Raw genomic sequence first — 25,121 nt, forward strand, 5'->3', positions numbered from 1 at the left:
GAGTAAGAAAAAGAAGCAATTTCCTTACTGAGGTGACTCAAAAGTCCAGGGAGAAGTGCTTCAGGCACAGCTGGATTCAGAGGCTTCAAAGTATCTTTAGGACTTGGTCTGGGCTCAACCTTCTTCAGCAGGGACTTCAGTCTGCAGGTTCCCTGCAGTGGGCAAACTCAGGCCTCCCTCGGCCCCATAGCTCTCAGCTCCAGAAGACATTCTTGCTTCTCAGTTTCCCCTGAGGCCCTGAGTTGGGTGTCACTGATCTGAATTGGATCATCTGCCCCACCTGTCGACCAATCACAGTTGACAGGAAGAAGAAATATGCTAATTGGTCAGGCAGGGTTCACACATTCCCCTGGAGCCCGTCCTATGGGAGTCACGTGGAGTGCCTCCCAGTGTGCTTGGCTCCCCACTTTGACCACGGCCCCTAGGAAAGTGGCAGACGCCCATCTCAGGTGGTGGCGTGCTTGTTTGTGGAAGGACAGCTGTTGCTTGCACCTCACTCTGTGCACACACTCCTTCTGAGGACTTGTCCAGCCATGCTTTGTGTGCAATGGGGCCACTGAGCTGGGCGCTGTGTTGTGTCTGGTCCAAGGCCACTGACTGAGCAATGGGTGGCAGAATGGGGACTCAGATCTCCTGGTTCCAAATATCCTTCCCTCCTACCCATCATGGGGTCATAGTGAAGTTTCAGATCCCCACAGAGAGGCTCAAAGGTGGAGCAAGCCCTTTCCCCAGTGAATAGGGTTGGCTGGAGTTCTGGTTGTGGGGCCTCTGGTTGCTCAGAGGAAAACCGAGGTGCTAGTCAGGGGAGGAAGGCAGGCCATGTACCAGTGTCCACCCTGCACTCTGTTCCCACTTCCTCCAGCTTGTGAGACTGAGGCTTGGGGAAGGTGCTGAGCTTTGCCTGTGACACTCTGATCTTTTCTTCAGTGTAAATCTTGTCTCCCTGGTCACTCTGTGAGCTCCTTCATGGGGGACTTAGGTCTTTGGTTGCTCTTTGATTTCTCCCAGGCCCTGGGGCCCCAGGGAACACCCTGCAGGCTCTTTATTTATATGTGTGAGCCCTGTTAAGAGACTAAGGAAGCCTATCCTAGACATTTGAAGCCACTTCCTCTAGCTGAGAATGTTGGAATTCATGAGCTCTAAAGTTAGGAGCCATTCAGCAACATTTAAGTCCCAAGATGACTATGGGCAGGCATCATTGACAAATACTTAGGGCAGCCTCTCCCTATTTTTAGTTCAAATACTTATAGAACGACATCTGAGTGCACGCACGCCTACTGGCCCACAACTGGGAATCCCACAGCCCGATTCTGCCCAAATAAGGGTGGCAAAGAGTGCCAGTCCCCCATCGAGGGTGGACCCAACAGGTGGACAGCTCAGAGAGGCCTGGATGCTGGGGATGGGCTCTCAGCAGGTCAGATTCCAAGTGAGATGGGGCAAAGCTAGGCCGTGCCTTCAGCACTCTCCAAAATAGCTCATCTCAGCTTGTGTAGAGCAGCCCTGCCATCTTCCTCCCCAGGAACTGTTTCTGGGGGTCCATAAGACAGAGGGCCATCCACTCTTGCAGAGGGCTCCTTGCTGTTGGGAGAGCCACTTACAGAGCAATCTGTGTGATGCAGGCCTGAGATGGGAATAGCAGCTGTGAGGGGGCTGGAGCCCACTATTTTGTCAGGGAGGCCCAGAGTACCAGGTCCACATGGGGCACCAGGGAGAAAGCAGAAACTCTAGAATCTAGAGTCCTTAGAGTGGCCTTGTGCAAATTAGGAAAAGCTCCTATGGTCAGTGGCTGATCTGACCACACATGGAAGCTACACAGGTGGAGGCTGTGGAAAGCCCCTACATCTCAGCAAGCCCTCTGGAGGTAGCCCTCTGCCTTCTGCTCTCTGCTTTAGGCAGCAGCAAGGGCTGTGTTCTGGCTCTCTGACCCTACACAGTGTGGACAGTTCAAGGGAGGCAGCCAGCCAGACTCGTGCAGTTGGTAGTAGCAGTCAGAGGGGGTCAAGCCAGATTTGGCCAGAACTTTGCCTATTATGGCCTCAGCAAATCTACAGGTTGGAAGGGGGCCTGCCCCACACAGCCCCACCTCAGCCCCGTGTGACTCTCCTGTGCGTGCCAAGCTTCCCCCTCCTTGCATGAGATCCCGGAGAATTCCTGCAGAGAAAGTGTAGTGCAGCTCCTGCTGGTCCTTGTGGGCTTCCTTCTGGGGTCTCCCACAGATCTAAATGTAGCCAAGGCACTCCAGAGACCTCTGGCTGTGATATCCAAGCAGGCCTGCTAGAGCCAGCCATCCTCCAGCTACTTTGCAGAGCCCGGGGACATCAGCCAGTGCTGGAGGCTTGCAGTGGGTCTACGGCCCAGGGGGCCCTCCCCAGCTCATGACCCTAGCAGGAAGCAGGGGCAGGGCCGGCTAGGCTGCTGTCCTGAGCATGCACCCTAACCCAAGGGCTCATGAGTGTGTGGAGTCACAGCTCCAAGCACAGGAGGGCTGCATGGAGGGATTTCCCTCCCTGAGGAGGGGAAAGGCTGCCGCCGAGTGGCTGAGGGGCTGGCTCGCAGGAAGGGCTGGGCCTTTGGCTGTTTTGAGTGCACAGCTGGGTTCTCCGCCCACGTCGGTCTCCCTGCAAGTGACTCAAGGTAGTGGTGGAGTTGGGGTGGTGGTGGGAATTCACTCAGTCCCAAAATGAATCACTCAGTCCCCAGGGAGGAGAGCCTCTTTGGGGTCAGGGATTAGGGGAAGCCTCACAGCTTGGAGGGGACACAGGATGGGACATAGAGGATGGTGTCTAAGGGACTGGCCTCTGTTGGGGGCTGAGCTGAGGCTCAGCCAGGGGTCCCAGCCACAGAAAGGGGCAGAAGGAGCCGAGGTTTCAGGGTAACACATTTGGGGAGTGAAGCCGATGAGGAAGGATGCGGGATAGCCTGGCGAGAATGGAAACTGTGATGCTGCTGCGGAGACCAAGGCCAGGATTGGGGCCTTTTGATGTTAGGGTTTTCTCCTATTCCTTTCTCTTCCCTCCCGTTGATGGTCTGAGTGACTCAAGCACAGCCTGAGTGTGTCTCTTGAGCATCTCTGTGTGTACCTCTCTGTATTTCTCGCCCTTTCTAACCTGTGTCCTTCCTTCCTCTCTGCTCGGATTTCATCTCAGGCTAGCATAAATTTTCCATGCCAATGCTGCAGATGAGAGCAATGCCTAACAAGGGAGGACCGGAGGGGGAATCAAGCAACATGCTAGCATGGCAGGGGGAGGGTGTGGGGTGAGGCTGGGGCTCAGGGGCCTGGCCCCACCCACTGAGGCCCTGTCCTCTGCTGTCCTCCTGCCTTCTGCCCAGCAGAGAGAGATCAGAGGTGTCAGAAAGGATCCCGTCCCACGAAAGGGTGAGGACGTAGCACACACAGCTCTGGATTGGGAGCATTAATCTGGAAATGTGATCCCACCCGCTGCCTTCCATTGAATATAAACCTTTGCCCCATGTCCGGAATGATGTTCAACCTAGCTGGAGCAGCAGGACTGATTTAAATAAATGATAAGACAATGGAATGAAGCTGATTGGGGCTTCAGAGAACAGACAAAATCAGGGTCATATTGTGTGCGATGGTGTCTGTGTGTGTGAGCAGATGTGCTCACATGGGGCTTGTGATCTGTGGGAAAGAGAGAAGAGGTCATTGAATTTCCAAAAATATCTGTGATTAGAACAAAGCTGGGAAATTTTACTTTAGAAAAAACTTGGGGAAACTTTATCAGTCTACAAAGTTAGGCTGCCAGAAAAAATTCTGAACTCTAGTAGGACAATCCCTCTCTCCACCAAACACACACAGAGCAAAGCTGTCCCTTGCGGAACTCCAACCTACCATGCCACTCTGGGCATCACTGAATGTGGTCAGCAGACAGGGTTGGGTGGAGGATGTCTTTGCTATGATGCTTCCTCCATCATACCATCTGGTCTTTTCCAGTGAAGTCACCGGCTTCCCTTTGTGAGGAACAGGAGTGGTAGCACTCTCTCCTGCTTTTTCCTGGAAGTTTGAAAGTGAGACTCAGGCTTGGATCTCACCATTTGCCCGTCCCCAGCCCAAGTCCATGCAGCCCCGCGGCTTGATGGTTTTGGTGGTGTTGTGTCTGTTCCTTGGATTCATGTTCGCGTCTGCAGGCCTCCCTGGGCTCTCAGTGCAGACCTGCCATTTCCCACTTCTCTTGGCACTTGGGTACATTAGCAAGACCACGATGCCTCCCATTCCTCATTTTGTGAATGGCAATAATAACAGTATTTATCTCACAGAGTTGTTGCTGTGAGTATTAAATATCTGTCTCAAAGTAAGTGGCCAATAAATGTGCACATTTCTCTCCAAGGACCTCACATCTGGATCGCTCTTCTACAGCCCTGTTTGTGAGCAGTGTCTCCTGTCTTAAGGTTTCAAGGCTTGGCTAGAAGAGTGAGGGACCCTTACAGCATGCTCTCTTTCCTTCTTTTCTTCCTTTTTTTTCCTTCCTTCCTTCCTTCCTTCCACCAACGTCTATTAATGCCTCCCGTGGGCCAAGCACTGCATCAAATGCTGGACACTGTACCATGCAGTCCAGGGTGAGACCAGCCAGAAGACGCATTGATGTGTTAATATGTGAGAAGCTTTTAGGATGGTGCCTGGCGCACACTAGTGCCATGTAAATGTTGCTACATATCGACATGGTCAGTTATGGCGGGCAAGCACCACAGCTGTGGAGCACACTGGGGTCAGCTCACTCAGGTCTGGGGAGTCAGGGAGGAAGTGGCATGGAGCCAACATCAGGTAAAGAAGGAGGGAAAGAAGATGGGGCCAGGCAGAGTGTGTGGCTCCAAGGCAGGAGATGCCCCGGCTGTGTGGGGAACTAGAAGCACCAAAGCCCTGCTGGATTAAGGAGGGCCTTGGGAGCCACAGGGAAGCCTGTGGAGCAAGCTTGGGTCAGAGTGCAGGTCTTGGAAACTGCTGAACAGCGGACTGAACTGCATCGGGTGGAGACGCGTTCCTGGTCTGAGTTTTGAAGGAGCTCTGATGTCTCAGCAAGGTTCCAAGATGCTCCATGGCAATTGGGAGCCCACCTCTGTGCTCCTAGGGTACCTGAGGCAGGCTTTCCCAGGCCTCTGAGACTGGGTGGCTAGGGCCACAGCCAGCTCTGTTCTAACCAGGCTCTGGGGTTTCTTTCTTTGCAGATGTAGGAGGAGCTCAAGTGCTGGCAACAGGCAAGCCCCCTGGGGCTGAAATCGGTAGGTGGCTGCCCATGTTATTCTGTGCACAGGGTCAGGGGCAGGAAGGAGACTCCCACAACACACAAGCAGAGGGCTGCAGTGCTGGAATTGGTTCCCTGCTGTCAGCATAGGAAAAGGGGCACCTCACCTCCAGGCCCTCCCGAGTGGCTGACAGCTTTATTTTGGGGGCAACGCCTTGCATTAAAGCTCATTCACACAGGAGGCATGATACCTCAGGGCCAGAGATGCGTGACTCCAGCACCCACAGAGCCCTATCCTGCAACCATGGGCCCTGACAGCACGCTCTGCCAGGCTCACAGCCCTCATCGGTGCCTCCCTCCACCTGCGAGCTTCCAGCCTCTCTGCCCCTTAAGGGCCTCATATGCTGGCCAGGCTCAGTCTGCATGCCTCACCCTCTGAGAAGGCTCTGGATGCCCATGATTCCAAGCCAACCCAGCCTCTCCCGTCATGAGCTCCTTCCCTGCCCTCCCCAGCTGACTGCAGGCTCCTCAAAGGCCAGATAGGCCTTATCCATTCTCCTGCATTGCTCACCATAGAGCAGGCAATTAACACACACCCAATAGATTAGTGGATGAATTAACGAAGGGATTGGTGAGGAAGGGCTAGGAGGCTCAGGCGGCCAGAGAAATGAGCAACTCACCATTTGGGGCAGGTAGCCAGGTGAGCTTCAGGGAGCGTTGAAAGGTGGGAACAATTTCCACAGCTGAAGGAACCAGGGATGGTGCTTCTGAAGGAGGGGATGGGGTGCAAGCAGAGGCTGGGAGCAAAGTGACTCCGGGGAGAGTGGAAGGTGAGGCTGGCCTCAGCCAGTGGGAGATGGCGTGTTAAGGGCCACATGCATGCTTTGGACCTCATCTGGAATGTAGAGGGAGCTGCAGGTGACTGAAACCCGGTGTTCAATTCCTTCCTGAGTTTCAGATTTCAAGTACGCCCTCATCGGGACTGCTGTGGGCATTGCTGTATCTGCCAGCTTCCTGGCCCTGAAGATCTGCATGATCAGGAGGCACTTATTTGATGACGACTCTTCCGACCTGAAAAGCGCACCTGGAGGCCTCAATGGTGAGGGATGCGGTGCTCAGGCCTGGCTCTGCCCGATGAAGCCAGGCACCGAGGGCCACTCTGTGATGCTGGCTACAGCAAGAACGAACCCACAAGCGCAGAGCCCAACAGGCTGTAAAGGAAGGCAATGACCTCTCCATGTTTCTGTCTCTCTTACTATGTCTTTGCCTCTGTTTCTCTTTCTTCTGTCTCTCTCTCTCTGTCTATTTGTGTTCCTTTTTCTGTTTCTCTTTCCATCTCTTTGTCTTTCTGTGACTCTTTCCCTCTGTACCTTTCCTTTCCATTGCTCTTGGCAGTCCTGAGAATCACATTTCCTGGAGAAAGATGGGAGAGGAACTAAAATTGGCTTCACACAGAAATTTCTGTTCTCTCATCCAAATGATGAGATCAAATAAACCCAGTGCCAGGAGGCAGTGAGGTTGGTCGTAAGTGTGGGTGGATGGTGGGAGGTTCTGTTGACTGTGTGGGTCAAGATGCATTTTTTTTCATAAATTGGGAAAGTCCTTCTCAAAACAGTACTGAGTAGCCCCTCAGATAGAAACTGAGCTGGCTGATGTGCACCATGGCACAGTCCTCCGCCTCCTTGGCACCCAAAATGCAGTGTTGATTTGCATCCCTTCTCTCAGGGTATCACCCCCAAACTCATCCTCTGTTGTATTAGATAGCTCAGTACAATGATGGTGCAGTTTTCCACGGGGTGCTTCTGGGGAGAACAGAGCCTCACTGTCTTTCTGGAAGATGTGATTATGATCTGTGAAGATAAGGAGAAGGGGCTGGTCTGGGCCAGGAGAGGAGGAGGCTTCCCAAGATGCTGGCGTGTGCATCACCCGAGAGGCTTAATAGGCCATGGGAGTTTGCTTATCCCTGAGTTTGCTTATCCTTGTGTATCCCCACAAATAAGGGGAGGAAACAGCCTCTTCATCACATGGCAGCCAGGCCCCGGATCTCTCGAGGGCATCATGAATGAGAGGACCCAGGAGAGGGAGGTGAAAGTTCCAGGGAACGCTCTGCACCTCTTGTCACAGGACCCCCTTCCTAATGCCCGGCTTTCTCTGTTTAGACACCATCCCGCTAAAGAAGAGAGCCCCAAGGTAAGGTCACTGCCCACATAGTCAGGGAGGGGTACCGTGTTCTCTCCTGTCTTGGCCATGCCACTCCCTTGCCTGTCATCCCCAGCCTTCTCTGCGTTCTGGCATGCTTTCTAGGTGACTAGAATGCACCTCATGGCCCCCTCCTTACACTCTCTCCTCCTCTGGACGAGTGGGCAGGTGTCACAGGAGTGAGGGCCACAGGATACAGTCGTCAAAGGAACTAGGGCTCGCCTCTGCACAGCCTGGATTAGATCCTGTTCCACCTCCACTCAGACCCCTTCAGTGCATACCTCTGACACTCAGAATGAGGCCTCCAGCCCCTGTCACTTGGAAGGTCACATGTGGTTTGTCCCAGGTTTCCAGGCTTCTCTGCTGGCATCAAGGTACCCTGCTCTTCTGCGCAGAGCCCATGTCCTCAGGGACGGTCCTGCCTCAGGACCTTTGTATTTGCTGTTTTCTGTCATTGGAATGCTCTTTGCTGGAAAGCTGCAAGCCTCACCCCTCTTTTCATTCAAATCCCTGCTTCAGTGTCACCACTACATCATAGAGGGCCTATTTAAAGTACAGTCCCCTCTCGACTCCAGCCACCATTCTCTTCTCTTTGCTTGGCTTCAGTTTTCTTTATAATTCTCTGCACTAGTTGATGCTATATGATATATTGATTTGTCTATTTTGTATGGGTTTCTTTCTAAAATGTAAGCTCCGGACAGGTAGGGTCTTCCTTTTCACTTCTGTAGCCCAGCACTTAGCACAGTGCCAGGGACAAAGTGGATACTTGCATATGTGTTGAATGAATGAATAAATAAATGAACATGAGGCCATGGACTAGGTGCTGGGGGTCAAGGAGAGAGAAGTAGAACAATCTCCTTCAGTCTACAGGGGAGACAGGCAGGTCTCAGGTGGTGGCTGCACAGTGAGGGTGGGAGTCCCGGGAGGGCTATGGCAGGCTATGTGCGTGTTGCCTTGTGTCTTGGGGGTGCAGAGGGCTGCATAGCCACTAGGAGGTGCAGGGGAGCCTCAGGCTACATGCGGAAGGACTAAGAGAAGCTCAAGAAGGCAGAGGGAACCCTAGCGTATGTAAGCATCATGGGTAAAACCTGCAGCTGACAAACATGCCATGTGTCAGAAGTAAGTGTTTCATGTGATGATGTGGAAGGAAGGGCTGGAGAGATAAGTAGTTTCTACGCATGTACAGTCAGAGGAACTGGTGCTAAGCAATGGAGTCTGAAATCTATCCTGAAACTTCTGGTCACCTACTGATGGATTCTAAGCAGGGGAGGGATAGAATATTTTTTTGTTATCTGGTAGCATGGAGGAGGGCCCAGCTGCAGCCAGGAAGATGTGCTGGAGCCCGGACAAAGACACAGGCCTGGTGCAAGGCCCTGCTGGAGTAAGTCCGGGTGGAGGCAATGGAGAAAATAAAAGATGGGAACAAAGTTAAGGAGGAGCTGGCCCAGGGACCTGGGATGAAGGGCTGAGACAGCCACTGGAGGAGAGAAAAGAATCTAGAACAGCTCAGAGTTTTCTCTGAGCTGGTGCCCTTTGGGAAGTTGGTGGGGAGCAGCTTTGGGCAGTGAGCTGGTTGAGATGATATTTTTTTTTAACATGGTGAACCGAAGGTTTCTGGACACTTCCACGTAGAGGAGATGTCTAGTAAGTGGCTGGCATTTAGGACAGAGGCCTGGGCTGACACAGGGATAATGGCTTTTAGAAAGTACCCAGAGCCCAGTCTCACCCTCCAGTTCTTCCATGGGACCTGGGACTGGGTAACTTCCAAGCAGTGTCTATTGAAGGAGCAGATGGATTAATGACTGCATGAGGGATGAACACATGGTGCACTGTGGCTGCAGGTCATCACTCATCAGCCCTCATGGAGTCATGCCCTTGGGATGAGCTGGACATGGATTGTCTTGAGAAGTTCATTTTGTGTGTGTGTGTGTGAGGATTTCTCCTCCCTCAGATATTCTAGTTTTCAGCAGTGGTTTCTGATTGCGAAGCGTTAAAGCACGTTTCATCAACTCTGTCTCCCAGCATTCCATCTCTCCTTCTGTTTCTGACTCTTACTCTCCTTCTCTCTGTCCCCTCCCAGGTCATCCCTCCCACCCCAAGTTTGTGTCAGTCCACTGGGTCCTGGGCTGGAGAAAACAGGGGATATAACTTGTCATCCAAGACAGGACTTTGTGAGAGTGAGAAGAGACTCTGTAAAAGTTACACCAGGATGATGGGTGTGAGCCTGGACTGTCCTAGGGAAGCGGATGTGTGGTCAACTTAGGTTGAGTGGGCCTGTGAAGTCTCCAGGCCCTGGTGGCCACACAGCACTCCTCTTGCTGGCCATGTCACATTCTGTGCACGCAGGGCATGTAACCAGCTTGAGGGGGTTTTGGAAATGTGTGGTGGAATTGGAGATATTTCAGGTTGAGGGACCAGAGATGCCATGTGTCCCATTTCTCTCTCTCTCTCTCTCTCTCTCTCTCTCTCTCTCTCTCTGTCTCTCTCTCTCTCTCTCTCTCACACACACACACACACACACATTCACACACACCCAGACCCACATTAGCTGAACTTGTCACATTCCTTTTTATAGAAGAAACATGCCGAACAGCTCCCAGTGCCCCCAAATCCACTGATGCGGGAGAGTGGAGTTCCGTGCTGGCCACCTCTTCACACCCCTCCCTTCCCTTCACCCTAAGAGGCTTTCACACTGGGGCAGCTCTGTGTTCTTCTAGCCCTAAGGGGGTTGGCACAATCACAGGTTCTCCTGAGCGTGCAGCTGTAGCACCTGGCCAGGAGGGTGTCCCAGTCCCCACTGACCCAAGGGCAGCACTCGGATGACTGTGGGTTGGGCGCTGAGTCAGCCTCTCCCACCGTGGAATCAGGGTGGACTGGCCATAATAAGAGTTTTCGCACAGGGCTCTTGGAGGACATGAGGAGGCTGGATTGAGTCTGGAAGGGCAAGAAGGATTGACTCCCTAGAACCTTTGTTGCCTTTGTGGGTCCAGGTAGCCTCTGTGGTGAGGAGTGCAGGAGGAGTCTCTTTTGAATGGATGGGCTGTGTTGGCCATGGCGAAGACTCTGGCACCACATAGCCTCAGGGGCCCTCTGTTGGGTGCTTAGGTACCCAGGCGGAGGACACAGGCTGCTGTGGCCAGCTCAGGCCCTGTGGTTAGGAATATTGAAACGTGTGGAGATTCTAGCCCAGTGACCTTCTCACTACAAGGAGGGCTCTAAAGTGCTGGAGCTCCACCCAGCACAGGGATGCTACCTTGACCATCCGAACTCCTGGCACACATTGACGGGGACTTTGAGTTAAGGCACTTTGCTTTGCAAATCGCCAGACCTTGAAGCAGACCATACTTCAGGGACATCTTAGCCGTGGACTTGACATAAAATGAAATTCCACAAAACCTGATCCTTAATCCTGTTGCATGTGTGTGCACGCATATGTGTGTGTGTGCATGTAGTGCCTGTGTATATGTGTGTCTATGTGCGTGTAGTCATTCATGATGGACTCTGACACACGTACGTCTGTGTGGGAAGATGCTGCTGTGAGCAATACAACACAGACCCATTTGAAAACACTGCTGAATGAGCAGTTACTGTGCTTTTTATGTTCTTTTGCATGATCATCTAAGAAGAGCATCTCTGTTATATGTGTTTTTTGGAAGTTCTGGGTTATTTTGAGCCATCAGGGCTATAGAAGGCATTTTTCATAATCCAGGAAAGATGGCTCCAATAGTTATTCAACAATGAACTTTTTGAAAGCAAAGTTCATGCAAAAACATGAAGGGATGCTAGAGGAAGCAGGTGGGTGAGGGAGGCAAGAAATAAAGGCCAGGAGACAGCAGGGCTGGGAAGCAATGGCTGGATGGGAGTTCATGCCCCTGATAATACATTGCCCTCACCACGTGCAGGGAGCTGTTCTTGGCAGGTATCATAACAGAGCTCCTCTGCAAATAGAGGGACTTTCAGAAAGAAGCAGGATTCGAGTTTCCAAAACTAACACTAGGTGGAGTCAGGCTGAGTCATGAGGAAGTCAGACCCAAAAGAGCAAGCTAATGACAAGCAAGCCACTCTCCTGCAGCAAGCTTTGCACTGTCTTTCTGTCGTCCAAGGCTTAGGCAATAAACATACTTTTATTTTCTTTTGCAGGCGAAACCACAATTTCTCCGAAAGGTGAGTTGTAAGAGTGATCACTTGTCTTAAAATGAGGACAGGCAGTCTCTGCCCTGTGGGGCTGCATGGGTTTTCGGCAAGCCCTCTCCCTCACCCTGGCCATGCGGGACGGGCAATGATGGCCATGGCCAGGAGCCCTCATGCCAGAACAGCTGTGAGACCAGGAATCAGCATCACCTTGGGACATGCTGGTACTTGGCAAGATTTAAAATGAAGCTGTGGGGCATTTGCCCAGTTAGAGCTGAGAAAACAGAGTTTTAACAGGATAGGTAAGCTGTTTTTCATTCTCCAAGACCTATCCTATGATAGTGTCCAATCTAATAATTAGTCAGTTTAGTCCATTTGGTGAAAAAAATTCCCAAACATCTCTTCATGTCATCATGCTATCAGTTTGGCTGGGTATTTGCATCTCAGTGCTGCTTTGGGGTCTCAGAGTGGACGAAGCCCGTATGTGGAGGGCCAGTCTGCAGAAGGGGACAGGATCTTGGACCCCTGATTGAATGAGCCTATGAATGAAGACTCCTAGGAATGAAGGCATCTTCACCAGGGTTTTGAGAATCATTATTTCACAATCCACCTTCCCCAGCTTTTTCCTCACTTCATGCCCCGTGCATGTGCCAAACCCACTGAGAATTTGCTCCCTGTCTGACCAGCCCAGGATGGTCACACAGTCCTGGGGCGATCTCTTGATCTTTCTCTCACTCTCCTGCTTTATGAAAAAATTTCAAATCCAAAGAAAAGTTGAAAGAATGGGACAATCAAAATATATACACCGTTCACCTAGGGTCACTCATTGACATGGTGCCCCCTTTGCTTTATCTCTGTGAACATAAGCATTTTTGACTGATCTACTTGCAAATTAGTATAGATACCATGATATTTCACCCCTGAATACAGCACCATTGTGTCTCCTATTGTGTATAATCACAATACAATGACCACTCCTAAGAAAATTAATGCTAATTTAATATCATCTATTATATAGTCCATATTTAAATTTCTCTGGTTATTTCAGAAGTATCTTTTATTGCTCTATTTTTTTGTGCTATTTTCCAATCCAGAAAAAATATTTGTATTTATTTTATCTTTTTTAAAGTCTCTTTCAGTGTTGAGCAGCCCCTCTGCTTTTTATCTTTATGACATTGTTGATTGAGAAGTCCCTAAACCCCGTTGTCTTACACAATGTCCCATTTTCTGGATTTGTCTGATTGTTTTCTCCTGAGTGGATTCAGATTGAAGTTTTTGGTCGGAAATACCACAAGGTGATGTTGTGTACATTTCGTTGTATTGCATCACTGTTGGTGATGCTTTGTTTGCTTGGTTAAGGGAGTGACCACTAGATTTCTATATTTGTGGAAATTAGAATTTTCCCCTCTGAAATGAATGAATAATACAAAGGGAGGCACTTTGACACTATGTGAATATCCCGACCCCCAACAATTCCTCACCTAATGATTTTAGTCTATTCATGATCCTGCTTGAAGCAATTATTGCCATTGGTGATTACAAAATATTGACTTTCTGATTCCAGCATTTCTTCTGTATTTAATAGCTGACATTCATCTAGATGAAAGCCTTTTTATTCTATCTCCCCTTTCTCCTTCTTCTTTTGTTGAGGATTATTACTGTGGACTTCAATGCATTTTAATCCATTACCATCATGATTCTTTCTGATGCCCAAATTGTTGCAAATTTGGCTCGTGCAAGTCACTTCTTGGGGGCCCCTGTGTCCTTCAGACAGAACCTCATTAGTCTTTGAGCACATGCTAGACTTCTGACAACACAACATCTGAGGCTCACCTTGTCTTGTTCCCAAGGGTAGCACAAGGGTCTAATTTTCTCAAGGGTCCCTGTTTCTCAATCTCTCTCTCTCTCTCTCTCTCTCTCTCTCTCTCTCTCTCTCTCTCTCTGTGTGTGTGTGTGTCTGTCTCTCTCTCTTTTATTTTATTTTATTTTAATTTTTACTATGGAATGATTTTTAGAAACTAAGATATGGGCACAATGTGTGCTCAGGGCTACTGAGGTGTCATTGATTCTACGCCCTTTCAATGGACAGAGTCAGGAAATGTGCATTTAAATTACAAACTCAGTATCATAAAATTTTTTCTAAGCTTTCCCTATTCTATATGTCTAGATTGCCTTCTCCAAAGTAAAAACCCTGCTTTTCAACCACATAATATTTTTACTCATTTTCTCTATTCTATAATACACACAAAATACCTCCAGAAATTAGAGCACTATACAGCGGTAGACCTGCTCTGTAAACTTGCACATTTCTTTGCAGTGGCTTTAGCCCTCTAGGTATGTACAGCCAGAGTATTGTGTTCAAATGAAATTAATTATATTCTCTGTGTGGTTATGTTATCAATTGGATAGAGAGTCAGAAACATTTGTTTTAGTGTGTATTCTATTTTACTATTTCCTGTTTTAATCTTTTAAAATTTTAATTTACATAGTTTTGTAAACAGAGATACATGTGTGTCATGTACACGATTCAGAGATAAACTATATAAACAGATAAACTCGGAGAAGTGTTTCTTTTGTAACTTCACTCCACCGTGTTCCTACCTACTGCTTTGAAGTTGCCATTTTCAATAATTCCTGGTTTATTCTTTCTGTGATACTGTTACAAAAATATATTTAATTAAAAACACTTTTATATAGACACACATTTTTAAAAATAAAATTAGAAAATGTTTACATATAGATGTATACAGCTGGGCATATATACTTTTTCCAGCACTTGGATGGTTTTATTACTTACTCAGATGTCTGATCCATTTGGCATTTATTCTGGTGGGTGGTGTGAGTTACAGATCCAATTTTGTTTTTTTCCCAAATGGCACTTGATTTATTCCAATACTATTTTTTAAAACCACCCTATTTCACCCGTGTTTCATTTGCCACTTTTATAATGTTCTAAATTTCTGTATGTACTAGGGTATTTCTAGACTTTATTCTCCATTGGCATTTGTGGTTATTCATGTGCTGAGGGCTTCCTAGAGAGGCTGAGCCTAGAGAGGCTTCCGGATGTGCTCTACCTTCTGACGGGGCTGGTTCCCTCCACCCGCACACATTATGCTTCCTTTGCAGGGGACATTCTTGCCAGTTTATTCCAGCTATTCTTGCATATTTATTTTTCCGTATGAACTTCGGAATCAACTTCAGAATCTTTCCACAGAAACAGAAATCTTTCATGGTGTGGGGGCTGGGGGAGGTCCCAGTGGAGAGTTTTATGACGATTGCTTTGTGTTTTTGGCTACCGGGTTTTTGTATAGACCAAAGCAAATAAAGTAAAAATAACACACAGAAAAAAAGAAGCAAACATCTTGGTATTTAGATTGGGATTGCATTACATTTACATATTGAGTTAACAACGATTTACTTCTTTACGATGTTAAGTGGTTCTCCACGGAAAAGAGGTAATTTTTTTCATAAAAAGTTATCTGATTTTGTGTGTTACCGTTTTGTGTGTTTCAGGAGAGTTTTCAGATTTTACTCTTATAAGATTGTCATATATTTTGTTATATTTATTCATAAGTATTTTGCCTTTGCTGCTTTCAAAATAGAGTTTTTGTCATGATGTTGCCTACCAGGTCTTTGATTGCATTTTGATTTTGGGGCATTATGTTAACATTATAGGGGTTGCCTTGTTGCCTGCCAAATCCAAGGCAAACAAAACTTCATCCACTTTGATGATAAAAAGAGAAGTCATTCCTTGAGGTTAGTAGGCATATTTTGGGAAACTTGTCACTTTCTGTAGTTGGTGAATTTGCACAGATCTGTACAGATCTGGGCAGATGCTAAAAGGAACAAGGTAGATAGACCTATGAGAATGGAACTGGAAAATAATGCCTTCACATCTGAACTACAAGCTGTTAAAGAGGGTGAGAATGATTGTTGAATTATTTTATTATTTTTCTCTGTTTTCTCCTCTGTCACTTGAGTTTTTGCCATATTATGTCATCTGCCAAAATATAGTTCTTCTTTCCCAATTGCTATGCCTCTAATTGTTTTCTCCTCTCCGATTGCATTGACTAAGAACACCAATGTTAAATAATAGTGGGAAAATTGTGCATACAACATGCCTCTGACAGACTTTGATGGGAAATCCACTAGTGGTGTCCATCAAGTAAGATGCTGGCTCTAGGGCTGAAGCACACATATCTTATCATGTTGAGGAGCAGTCATCAGTTCCTATTTTACTGAGTTTTAAAAATCAGAAATGTGTGCTGGATTTTGCTAAAGATTTTTCTCAGTATTAGCAGGCATAAATGTATCCTAAACAGATGAACTCTGGGGCTAACCAGAATGTATAGGCACCCTCATTATTAGTTTCACTTTTGTTGTATTTTTTGTTCTTCTCTCCTTGTTGGTCTATGTGATTCTTGGAGGATGTGGTCAAAGATTTGGGTCTGTAGCCACTAAATTGTAGGGTATGCAACACTCTTGCTCTTTCTCATGATGCCAGCCTGGAGTACCATGCAGCCTAATTCACCTACTAGTCCAGCCAGCAGATGCTACCCCAGACTCTGCCAGCCTTACCTTGTTTTCTCCAGATTGTGCCTGGCTCTCTGGTGGCTGGTGACACACCCATCTGCAGAGGTATCACTACCTGTCAGAGAGCAACTTCATCCATGAGGTAGCTCAGCAGTGTCCCTTCTTCTGTTCAGGGCAGCCAGGGGCGGGAGGAGGCTGCTCTCTTGGGCTGCCCATCCACTCTGAGCATTGGTATCTCAAGTGCAAACCTGGCTAACCCCAGCTTCTTTAGATCCCTTCCTTATCAACACCTGATGGGGCCTTTAAATGCAGGGCTTGTTGAAGACAGTAGGAAGGATGAACCCTCTGCTCAGCCTCTGGTCCTCTAAATCCCATGTTCCTCTGGACCTTCCGTCTTTTAAAGGAGAAAGAAAACCCTGACGGCCTTTGAGGCCCTTGCGTGGAATCCCTTCCTTTACTTTTCTCGCCACTTCCTCTTACCATATCTTGCTGGTTTCCAGTGTCTTTCTTGTCTTTAATGTTGGTTCTACTACCATCAAGCTCTATATCCCTGACCATGACCTGTGTCCTTGGTCCTCAAATAGGGGGTAGTCAAGTTTTTGTCTGTTTTGTCTGTCTGTTTTATGGCCTTTGATGTGGCTTGTCCCACATCTATCCTGCCTTCCTGCTGTTGCTGCCCCATCTCTCACGGGGAGATCTTAGCTGTCAGAAGATTGTGACTGAATATGCACAGTGGAAAGTCATAAACAATTTTGCATCATTCAATGTAAGCATATATACCATTCTATTATATTCCAGATGTCTATGTGAAACTACAGTGAGGGTGTGAATTTGGTCTTAAGGCATGGAGGTATAAGTGAGTTCCTTAGAAGGGTCTGCGTCCTACTTTCAGCCCAAGTTCTGTTGTATCAGAGTCTGGTTTGCATCTTCACTTCCATGTTCCCCTTTTTAGACACCTATGCTGTCCTTCCCTTCCATCAAAGCTGGTACACCAAGTATGGAGAAGTCTCACCCTCTGTAACAGCTTGCAGTTCAGATGTGAAGGCATTATTTTCCAGTTCCATTCTCATAGGTCTATCTACCTTGTTCCTGGTAGCATCTGCCCAGATCTATGCAAATTCACCAACTACAGAAAGTGACAAGTTTCCCAAAATATGCCTATTAACCTCGAGGAATAATTTCTCTTTTTGTCGTCAAAGTAGATGAAGTTTTGTTTGCCTTGGGTTTGGCAGGCAGAAAACAACTTCCAGGTTGAGCTCTCCCCTTTACCCAGAAGCCACTGGCCTTCAGGTTCCTTTCTATGTTGCACAAGGAAGTGTTCCACCTTGCAGGCTTTGCTGATGAGCTTTTATACCTGTTTAATTGTGTGAGTTGCATGAACACATGCAATAATTAGAGCATAGTTGCCCTCTCAATAAGTCTTCCAGCTGGTTCTCTTCCTTTCCAGAGATGCACAGGTGATTGAGCTGTAGGTGAGCAGTGATGTGAAGAGGGATTCTAGCTCTGTGGACAGCGGCCCACGGTTAACGTCTCAGGATGTTCTGCATTCGAAAACCCAAGGCTGGTAATGAACTTTCACATGGACTGAATATTGGAAGTAAATAATAGAAGGAATAGACTATACAGTGCCTCTGTCCTGAAGGAAACTATCACGCCTCTTCTGGAAAAAGCGGACTGCACAGAGGAAGCCTTGAGCACTTTAGCCTGCAGTAGGAAAAGGTGGACACCAAAAACTTCACCCTGTGTTGGAGCTGTTCATGCTTCCATGAGGGCATGGTGTCCATGTCCGTGAAACCTACTACAGAAAATGGCTCATGAAAAGGGGAATCGGACCCAACACACAGCTTCCTATGCACTGCCATCTTCTCATCAGTTAGGCAATACTTTGTAGAACGATTAGCTTCACCTCTTAGCTGCCGGAAGATCCCTTCTTAAAGATGGACTCTGTGAAGATTCGGGAGTCCTGAAACATGGGGTCTCCGGGATGGTCTCCAGCCCTATCGATGATGAACACTGGTCTTCTGGAGGGTAAATGGCAGCCTGGGCTGGTGTGGGAGGAAGGGCTTTGGCGTTCATGGAATGGGCCTGCTGCTCTCAGACCTTCAAAGGACAGAACCAACAAAGGACCAAATAAGAAAGCAGATACTGTGCCTTATAGAGGGCCATGAATGTCAGTTATTATTTTTTCTCCTTATATAATTATTTTGTGGTTATTAATACAATGTGCATGGCTGTTGCATAAAAGACATGACTGGTGGAGGCTCAGGAAAGCCACGTCATTCTATAATTGCCATCAGGCTAAGGCCCCATGAGCAATTTTCTCCCTTGTAATATTAACCCTGTGTTTCTGGGATCACATCATGGAGTTTTCTTTGCTTTTCCACTTTCCAGGAAATCTTTTGGACTGGGCTGCCTTCTTCATGTGTGATGAAAGATGAGCTGTATTTCAGAACAAAGTGCTGTGTTGTCATAATTTGCCTGACTCCCAGGGCGTCTCTTATGCAACCTGATAACGATACTGTTCATTAGCAGCCTTTGTTAACTGATAACCAAGAGTGGTAACGTGATACTCATAAGCAATTTTCTGTGTGTAAGATAAAATAAACCATCTTGTATGGGATCTGCTAATTGATTTACTTCCTTTAGCAGCATTTTAATTAAGACATCTGGTTTGCGAATGGCAGAAACACTTGTGAACTAAGGTGAATGCTCCTGGACTCTCAGCCATCGTTTTACCTTCTGTACATACAGCAAAACCTTGGTGTTCTCTCCCTGACCCCACCTCATGACATATTTTCCTACCACCACCACTGCACTCTGGTTTGGTTTTAGCCCCACACAAAGTTTCCCAAGTGAAGAACAGAGAGAATTATGCTGAAGGCCAGCGTCCTCTCCTTGGGTCATAAAGGCCGACATCATCTGGGAGGCCAATGGGCAGGAGGCCCTGACATTGAGGTCTCCCTGGCTTACACTCCAAACCCAAGCTCAATATCTTCCTTCTAGATGGCCTTCTAGTCCTATTGGAAGCTCTCTGAAGCCCCCCTCGACAGTTCCTCTCCATAAGAGCAACTCCTGGGGACACAGGGTCCAATGGGCAGTAGCTCTTGGAAGTGACTGAAAGGAGTCCTAACAAGCCATTGGGCTTGCAGTGTAGCTTCTTGAGTCAGGGCCATTCCAGCATGGTTGCCTCACCCTGTGGTTTGACAGTATGCTAACAGAGGCCAGAGTCTGGGCTAAGCCCCATCCTCCCAGCCTTGTAAGTTCTGGGACCCCAGGACACATACAGCTTCCCCCACCACAGCCCACCACAGCATGGAGAACATCAGACCCAAATGGAAGGGGACAAATGGTTCTCAGATGTCAGGAGGAAGAGTCATCCTGCACAGGGAAGCAGGTCACAGATGGCTGCAGCCAACCAGGATCTAATGAAGTGGCAGTGGTTTGGGGCCTCCAGGATTCAGTATGGGAAGGAGGGGAAGGTGAGATGGGAGAGGGTTAACTGGCAAGGTCAACAAATTAAAAATCATCTATATATGTATCAGTCTATATATCTGTAAATTAAGTGTGTTTACATTGAATCTCTACAAATTAATACATAAACAATTAAATATGTGTATGTATGGGTGTCCTCCTCTGTGTGTTAAAAGTACACATATCATGCAATTTTAGGAAATAAATGCAGGTTTGGAGGAATTAATAAAACTCCTTTCTAAGCAGGCAGGGTTGCTTAGACAGAGGGAAGCTGAGCTGAACAGAGCCTGAAGATGCAACCTTTTCATCATCAAAGTTGGGAAACAGCTGAGAGGCAGATGAGCTAGGCAGTTGGAAATAAAAATACCACTGCTATTGTGACTTTCAAATGAGTCACGGCATGCCAGCATCCCTCTGCATCCTCTAGAGTCCCTGCAGCATCCATGCTGCAGTCCAAGCAGGAAGTGAGCATAGCCCAGGTAGAGTGCTGGCAGCAAAGAGGCAGAGAATTGGGGGTGGGGGTGGGAGTTGGGATAGACCTTAGGGGAAGAGATGCCAAGACTTGCTGGTGGATCAGTCTGTAAGGGAGGCAGAGGGAGTTCAGCACAACCCTAGGTTCAGGAGTCATTTGCTAGGATGTGGAGAGCCTGAGGAGCAATGGCCTTAGAGAGCTCTGCAACTGGGTCTTGGGTCTCCTAGGCTACTGGGGAGGCAAGGATGGGCTGCATTTGGAGAGAGTGAATCTCACCTTTCTACAGGTGTACAAACCTGCAAATCGGGGTTAAAAGCATGTGTCAACGATTATTCTAGAACGTGCTCTGAGATTTATGAGAGAAGATGGGGAGAGCCAGCTTGGAGGCTCCTTTCCCCTGAGATGGAGTGTGCAGGTTGGCTGCTTAGACAGAGAAAGGCTGAAATGGGCAGACCCGAAGATGCAGGCAGAAGGGTAGTGGTCTGTGATAGGAAGTCCATACAGGGCCAGGTCCAGGCTATGACTGATTCTTTCCCTTCTAAGTCATTTGTCTTAATCTCAGATTTGTCAAATTAATTAATCATCCTTCAAAGAATATGATTTTTCATGAGTACATTATCATCAGATGACAAATAAGTGGCACATCTCCCAGGCTGTGTATACAGATGCGGAGAAGTCACTCAGGCCTTGAGTATCCCAGCCCCCCTTAGCAGTATATCCTATGTCCCAGTGTTCACGGTCCTGGAATTTTAACGGACTCATGACTGTCTCTTCATTTGTGGCTCCGCTCTGTGCAGTACAGAGCAGTGGTAGACTACATGAGCTGTGTAACAAAATGCTGCTTTCTGAGCTGGATAAATTATTTAATGGTGCTATGCCTCAGTTTCTACGTCTGTAAAATAGGCTAATTGTTGTACCTGCTCCATAGGATCTTTGTGAGAATTAAATGAGTAACGTGTGTAAAGTTCTTAGCACACTGACATGTAATCAGCACTTGGTAAACATGAGCTATTACTTCTCATCGGTTTCAGGCAACTTTTACACAATTCCAAAATTCAAAGAAGGTGAGATTATGGAAGTTTTTGTTTCATTCTTAATTTACATATGTATATGTATAGTTTTTGTTTGTTTGTTTGTTTTTTTGAGACAGGGTCTCAGTCTGTCACCTGGCTGGAGTTCTTTTTCACAATCACAATTCACTGCACCCTTGACCTCCCCAGGCTCAGGTGATCCTCCCACTTCATCCATCTGACTCACTGAGACTACAGGCGTGTGCCACTAATTTTTGTATGTGTTGTAGAAACAGGGTTTTATCATGTGGCCTAGGCTGGTCTCGAACTCCTGTGCTCAAGCAACCCTCCTGTCCCAACCTCCCAAAGTGCTGGGATTACAGGCATGAGCCACTGTGCCCAGCCTCGTTATATATTTTTAAACAAAGTTTTTATTTTAGAACAGTTTTAAACTCACCCAAAAGTTGAGAGCATAGTTGAGAGAGTTCTTGAATGCTCCACACCTGGCCTCCCCTGTTATTAACATCTTTCATTTATGGCACATTTGTTACAATTTAATGAGCCAATATTGATACATTATTATTGACTAAAATCTATACATTATTTGCATTTCCTGTTTTTATCTAGTATCCTTTTTCTGGTCTAAGACCCCATCCAGACCACCGCATGACATTTAGTCACAGCGTCGCCTTAGGCTCCTCTTGGTTGTGAAAATCTCTGAAATTTTCCTTGATTTTGACGACCTTGACAGTTTTGAAGAACTCTGGTCAGGCATTTTGTAGATTGGTCCTCACTAAAGTCTGTCTATTTTTCTCATGAAGATAAATTTCTTTTAAGCTAAGTTTAACATAAAATTGATTGTAATTATACAAACACCAAGTGTTCACCAATCTTTATTATTGCTCATAAAATTAGCCAGATAGCTGGCAAATCCCACTTAAGTTTGAACTGGGTAGGCTCAGTAAAGAGGAAAACTTTTCCTGTGTAAATAATGCAAAGCAGATGTTTCTAATGAGTGAGGGGCTGCTTTGGTTAGCATCACGCAATTACCATGTGCTTTAGGTAGCAACATAGTCTGGGCGAGCACTTGGGGCTCCGTGCAAGGCAGGGTAGATTGGACACTGCTGTCTTTCCTTATCAAGAGATCACCAGTTGCCTGTGCTCACTCTGCGGATAGGAGCTCCTGGTAGTGTGCTCTGAGCTCTCCAGAGAGGTGGATCAGAGCTGCTCATTATTTATCTTAGCAAAAAAGGAACCATAAGGAAGCTTTTACAATGTGGTTCTGATCTTTATCCTGTTTCCTGAGTTTAATTCAGGAGATGGCAACAAATTGTGAGTCAAGCACAACTGCTGACTGGCAGAAAAGAAATTGAAACCAGGTCCAAGAATCACCCCAAACATGTTCTGATGGGGTATTTGCAGCCAGCAGCAAGCGCTCTGCTACCGACTCACTCCAAGGGGCAGTATTTTGTGGACTTCTTCCCACAGCATCCAGAGGATGGGGCTGCGGATGGTGCTCCTCTCCCCTCCGTCAGCCTTCTGAGGTCTGCTCTCATTGATGGCTCCTGCTCCTCCTGTCAGACCTTGACCTGGGGTCCTTCTGTCTGGATGGAAGTGGCACTGACGAACGTAAAGAAACGGTCGGTCTCAAAACAAAAATAAGACACAATGGAACAGGAGAAAACCTTCTCAGAGGATGGCGGCAAGCACCTGTTATACCCTACGGATACTTTACTCATGTAAATTATATCTGCACTTGTAGCCTAGCTTTTGTAGACACAGCTGCATGCACTCTACCAACCCACCATGATGGTCAGTGTGCCCCTTCGTGGATGGAATCGTTCCTTCTCACAGTTAAGAGTGTGGACTGTAATCCAGCTGGCTAAGGTCTAATTCCTCCTGGCCTATTGCTTACTAACTGTGTGTGACCCCTGACATGTGACTCAACTTCATCTTTGTTTTCTTATTTGTAATGACGATGATGGCCCTAGAGTGTTGCTATGACTTCCCAAACAGTTATTGCACATAAAACACTTGGAGTAGTGTCCAAAATGTGTAGGTGCTCTATAAATGTTCCCTCTTCTAAAGTACGGTATGAGACACTGTGGGAAAAAACACAGAAGACATAGATGTGGCCTTAACAGAGGAAAGCACAGGCAAACAGGGTAAGTGAGTGCTGCTTTTGAAGTGTGAACAGGGTGCTGTTTGATCCCAGGAAAAAGAGAAAATCACAGTGGCCAGCAGAGCAACATCTCTGTCCAGACACAAAGGAGTTTGTTGGTCAGAAAAGCAGACAGGGCATCTGGCACCTGGCAGAGTGTCTGGCACCTGGCATGCCAATGCCTGGAGGCATGAAATCATGTGGCAAGCCGGAATGGGTAAGGACATTGCTGTGTGCAGTGCTGGGGCTGAGTAGAAGGAGGGTCAGGAAGTCTATGGGGACAAACAAGGTGCTCACATGTTCAGTCATTTGGTTGTCTGGATTTTGTGAAATCAGTTTTCTCTTTCACAAAGCGAGTTGCAGAAAGACAATAGGCAATTCTGTGAAATGGAAGTTGTGAGATGCGGAGGGAAGATCCAGGACTTCTAGTGCTCATTTAATAGGTGTTCTAGGAGGAGGGAGCAGACAGAGCAAAAAAAGGACAGATCAGACGAGAGAACACAATTTACCAGAGCTGCCAAAAGACACTAGACCTTGGCTTCGAAGGAAGGATCTGGTAATTGGCCCTTAAAAGAAAAGAAGTACGTGAGCTCCACATTTATTTAGATCAACTCCTGAGGACCCATTCCCGTTTATACTGCATACAGGACAAGAGAGTTGAAGCAGGATGTGACAATCTTACTGTGCTAGGAAGACAGAGGTTGGGGCTTGAAGCCATCACAGTGGCTAGAATTTAGGGGAGAAACCCCAGAAAGGAAGTAACTTTTGATTTTGGAAAAGACCCCAACCCTGCTTCAAAATTCCCCTTAAATTGATGGCTGACTCCTAAACTAGGCATGCGCAGAGTGAAATGCCAAGGGGGCTCAGTGGAAAACAACAGCTGGAAGGCTTAAAAAGAGCTGAGCAGAGATTTCAGCAGCTGTCCTGCCATTGAGAGACAAAGTTTGAAGTTTAAATCCTGCCAAAGTATTAATAGAAGGACTTAGTGTGACGCTTAATTGTATGTATCAACTTAGTCTGGGCCACAGTGCCCAGATATTTGGTCAAACATTATTTTGGATGTGTCTGTGAGGGTGTTTGTGAATGAGATTCACATTTAAGTTGGTGGACTTTGAGTCCACCAGAATCTAAGAAAACATAGAACAAGCAGATTGTCTTCCATAACTTGGCTGGGACTCATCTAATTATTTGAAGGTACGGACAAAGCAAAGCCCGAGCAGAAGGACTTCTGCAGCCTGTGGCCTTCAGGTTGGAACTGCAACCTCAGCTCTTCCTGGGTCTCTAGCCTGCTGGCCCAAACTGCATGTTGTACTTGCCAACTTCATAATTGTGTGAGCGAATTCCTTAAAATAAACCTCTTTACACACACACACACACACACACACATCTTGTTGGTTCTGTTTCTCTGGAGAACCCTAATATACTTGGTAAGCACAGCTTGCTTCCCATGGAAACCAAGACTAGTGGTTGTGCTCTAGGACCAGAGACAGAACTGAAATAGACCCAGCCAACACAGCCTGAAACCAGGATTCTCTAGAATCAAGGTAACTTACCAGTGATGTCACTTGCCAGACTAATGATTTGTGCTTTAATTTTAAAGGTGACTGAAAGACCACACAGACAGTTCATGTCATTGAAGGAATAATTTATTACAGTACTTATATTTCCTAAGAGAACGGGACATACCATGTCCCATGAGACCACAGGGAGGAAGCACCAGGTTGGTCAAGAGGCAGAAAGAGCTAGAGAAAAGCATGGCCCAGAGCCTTTATTGAGCTTTCCATGGGAAAAGCAAGGCAACAAAGAGGAAGCAACTTAGTACTGGCTAGTGTGGATAAGGTTGGTGGGCTCTGGTCTCCAGTTGTCTGAGAGACTGGCCCTGGGTAATTTAGGGCAGGGCAAATACTGGCTTGTGTGAGAGTTAGGTAAAGAAGGTGGTTGGGGTA

At 47.3% G+C, this 25,121-nt stretch overlaps 1 protein-coding gene across 7 annotated transcripts in view; it reads left to right on the forward strand.

Moving 5' to 3' along the window:
- TMEM273 (transmembrane protein 273) overlaps window positions 1-24,713 on the forward strand; it is a 40,323-nt gene extending 15,610 nt beyond the window's left edge. Inside the window, exons 2-7 of one of the 7 annotated variants that reach the window (XM_073018984.1) lie at window positions 5,182-5,235; window positions 6,157-6,297; window positions 7,358-7,388; window positions 7,793-7,949; window positions 11,538-11,561; window positions 17,158-24,713. In XM_073018984.1, coding sequence (XP_072875085.1) covers window positions 5,182-5,235; window positions 6,157-6,297; window positions 7,358-7,388; window positions 7,793-7,949; window positions 11,538-11,561; window positions 17,158-17,226 — 476 coding nt within the window. In that variant the 3' untranslated portion in view covers window positions 17,227-24,713. Of the gene's footprint in view, window positions 1-5,181; window positions 5,236-6,150; window positions 7,389-7,792; window positions 7,950-11,537; window positions 11,562-17,157 lie in introns of all 7 variants that reach the window. The other 6 variants (XM_007962595.3, XM_007962596.3, XR_012093970.1 and 3 more) reach the window with 6 other exon arrangements.
- The last annotated feature ends 408 nt before the right edge of the window (window positions 24,714-25,121 follow it).

This window comes from Chlorocebus sabaeus, chromosome 9, assembly GCF_047675955.1.
Source record: "Chlorocebus sabaeus isolate Y175 chromosome 9, mChlSab1.0.hap1, whole genome shotgun sequence".
In the NCBI taxonomy this organism is placed as follows: domain Eukaryota; kingdom Metazoa; phylum Chordata; class Mammalia; order Primates; family Cercopithecidae; genus Chlorocebus; species Chlorocebus sabaeus.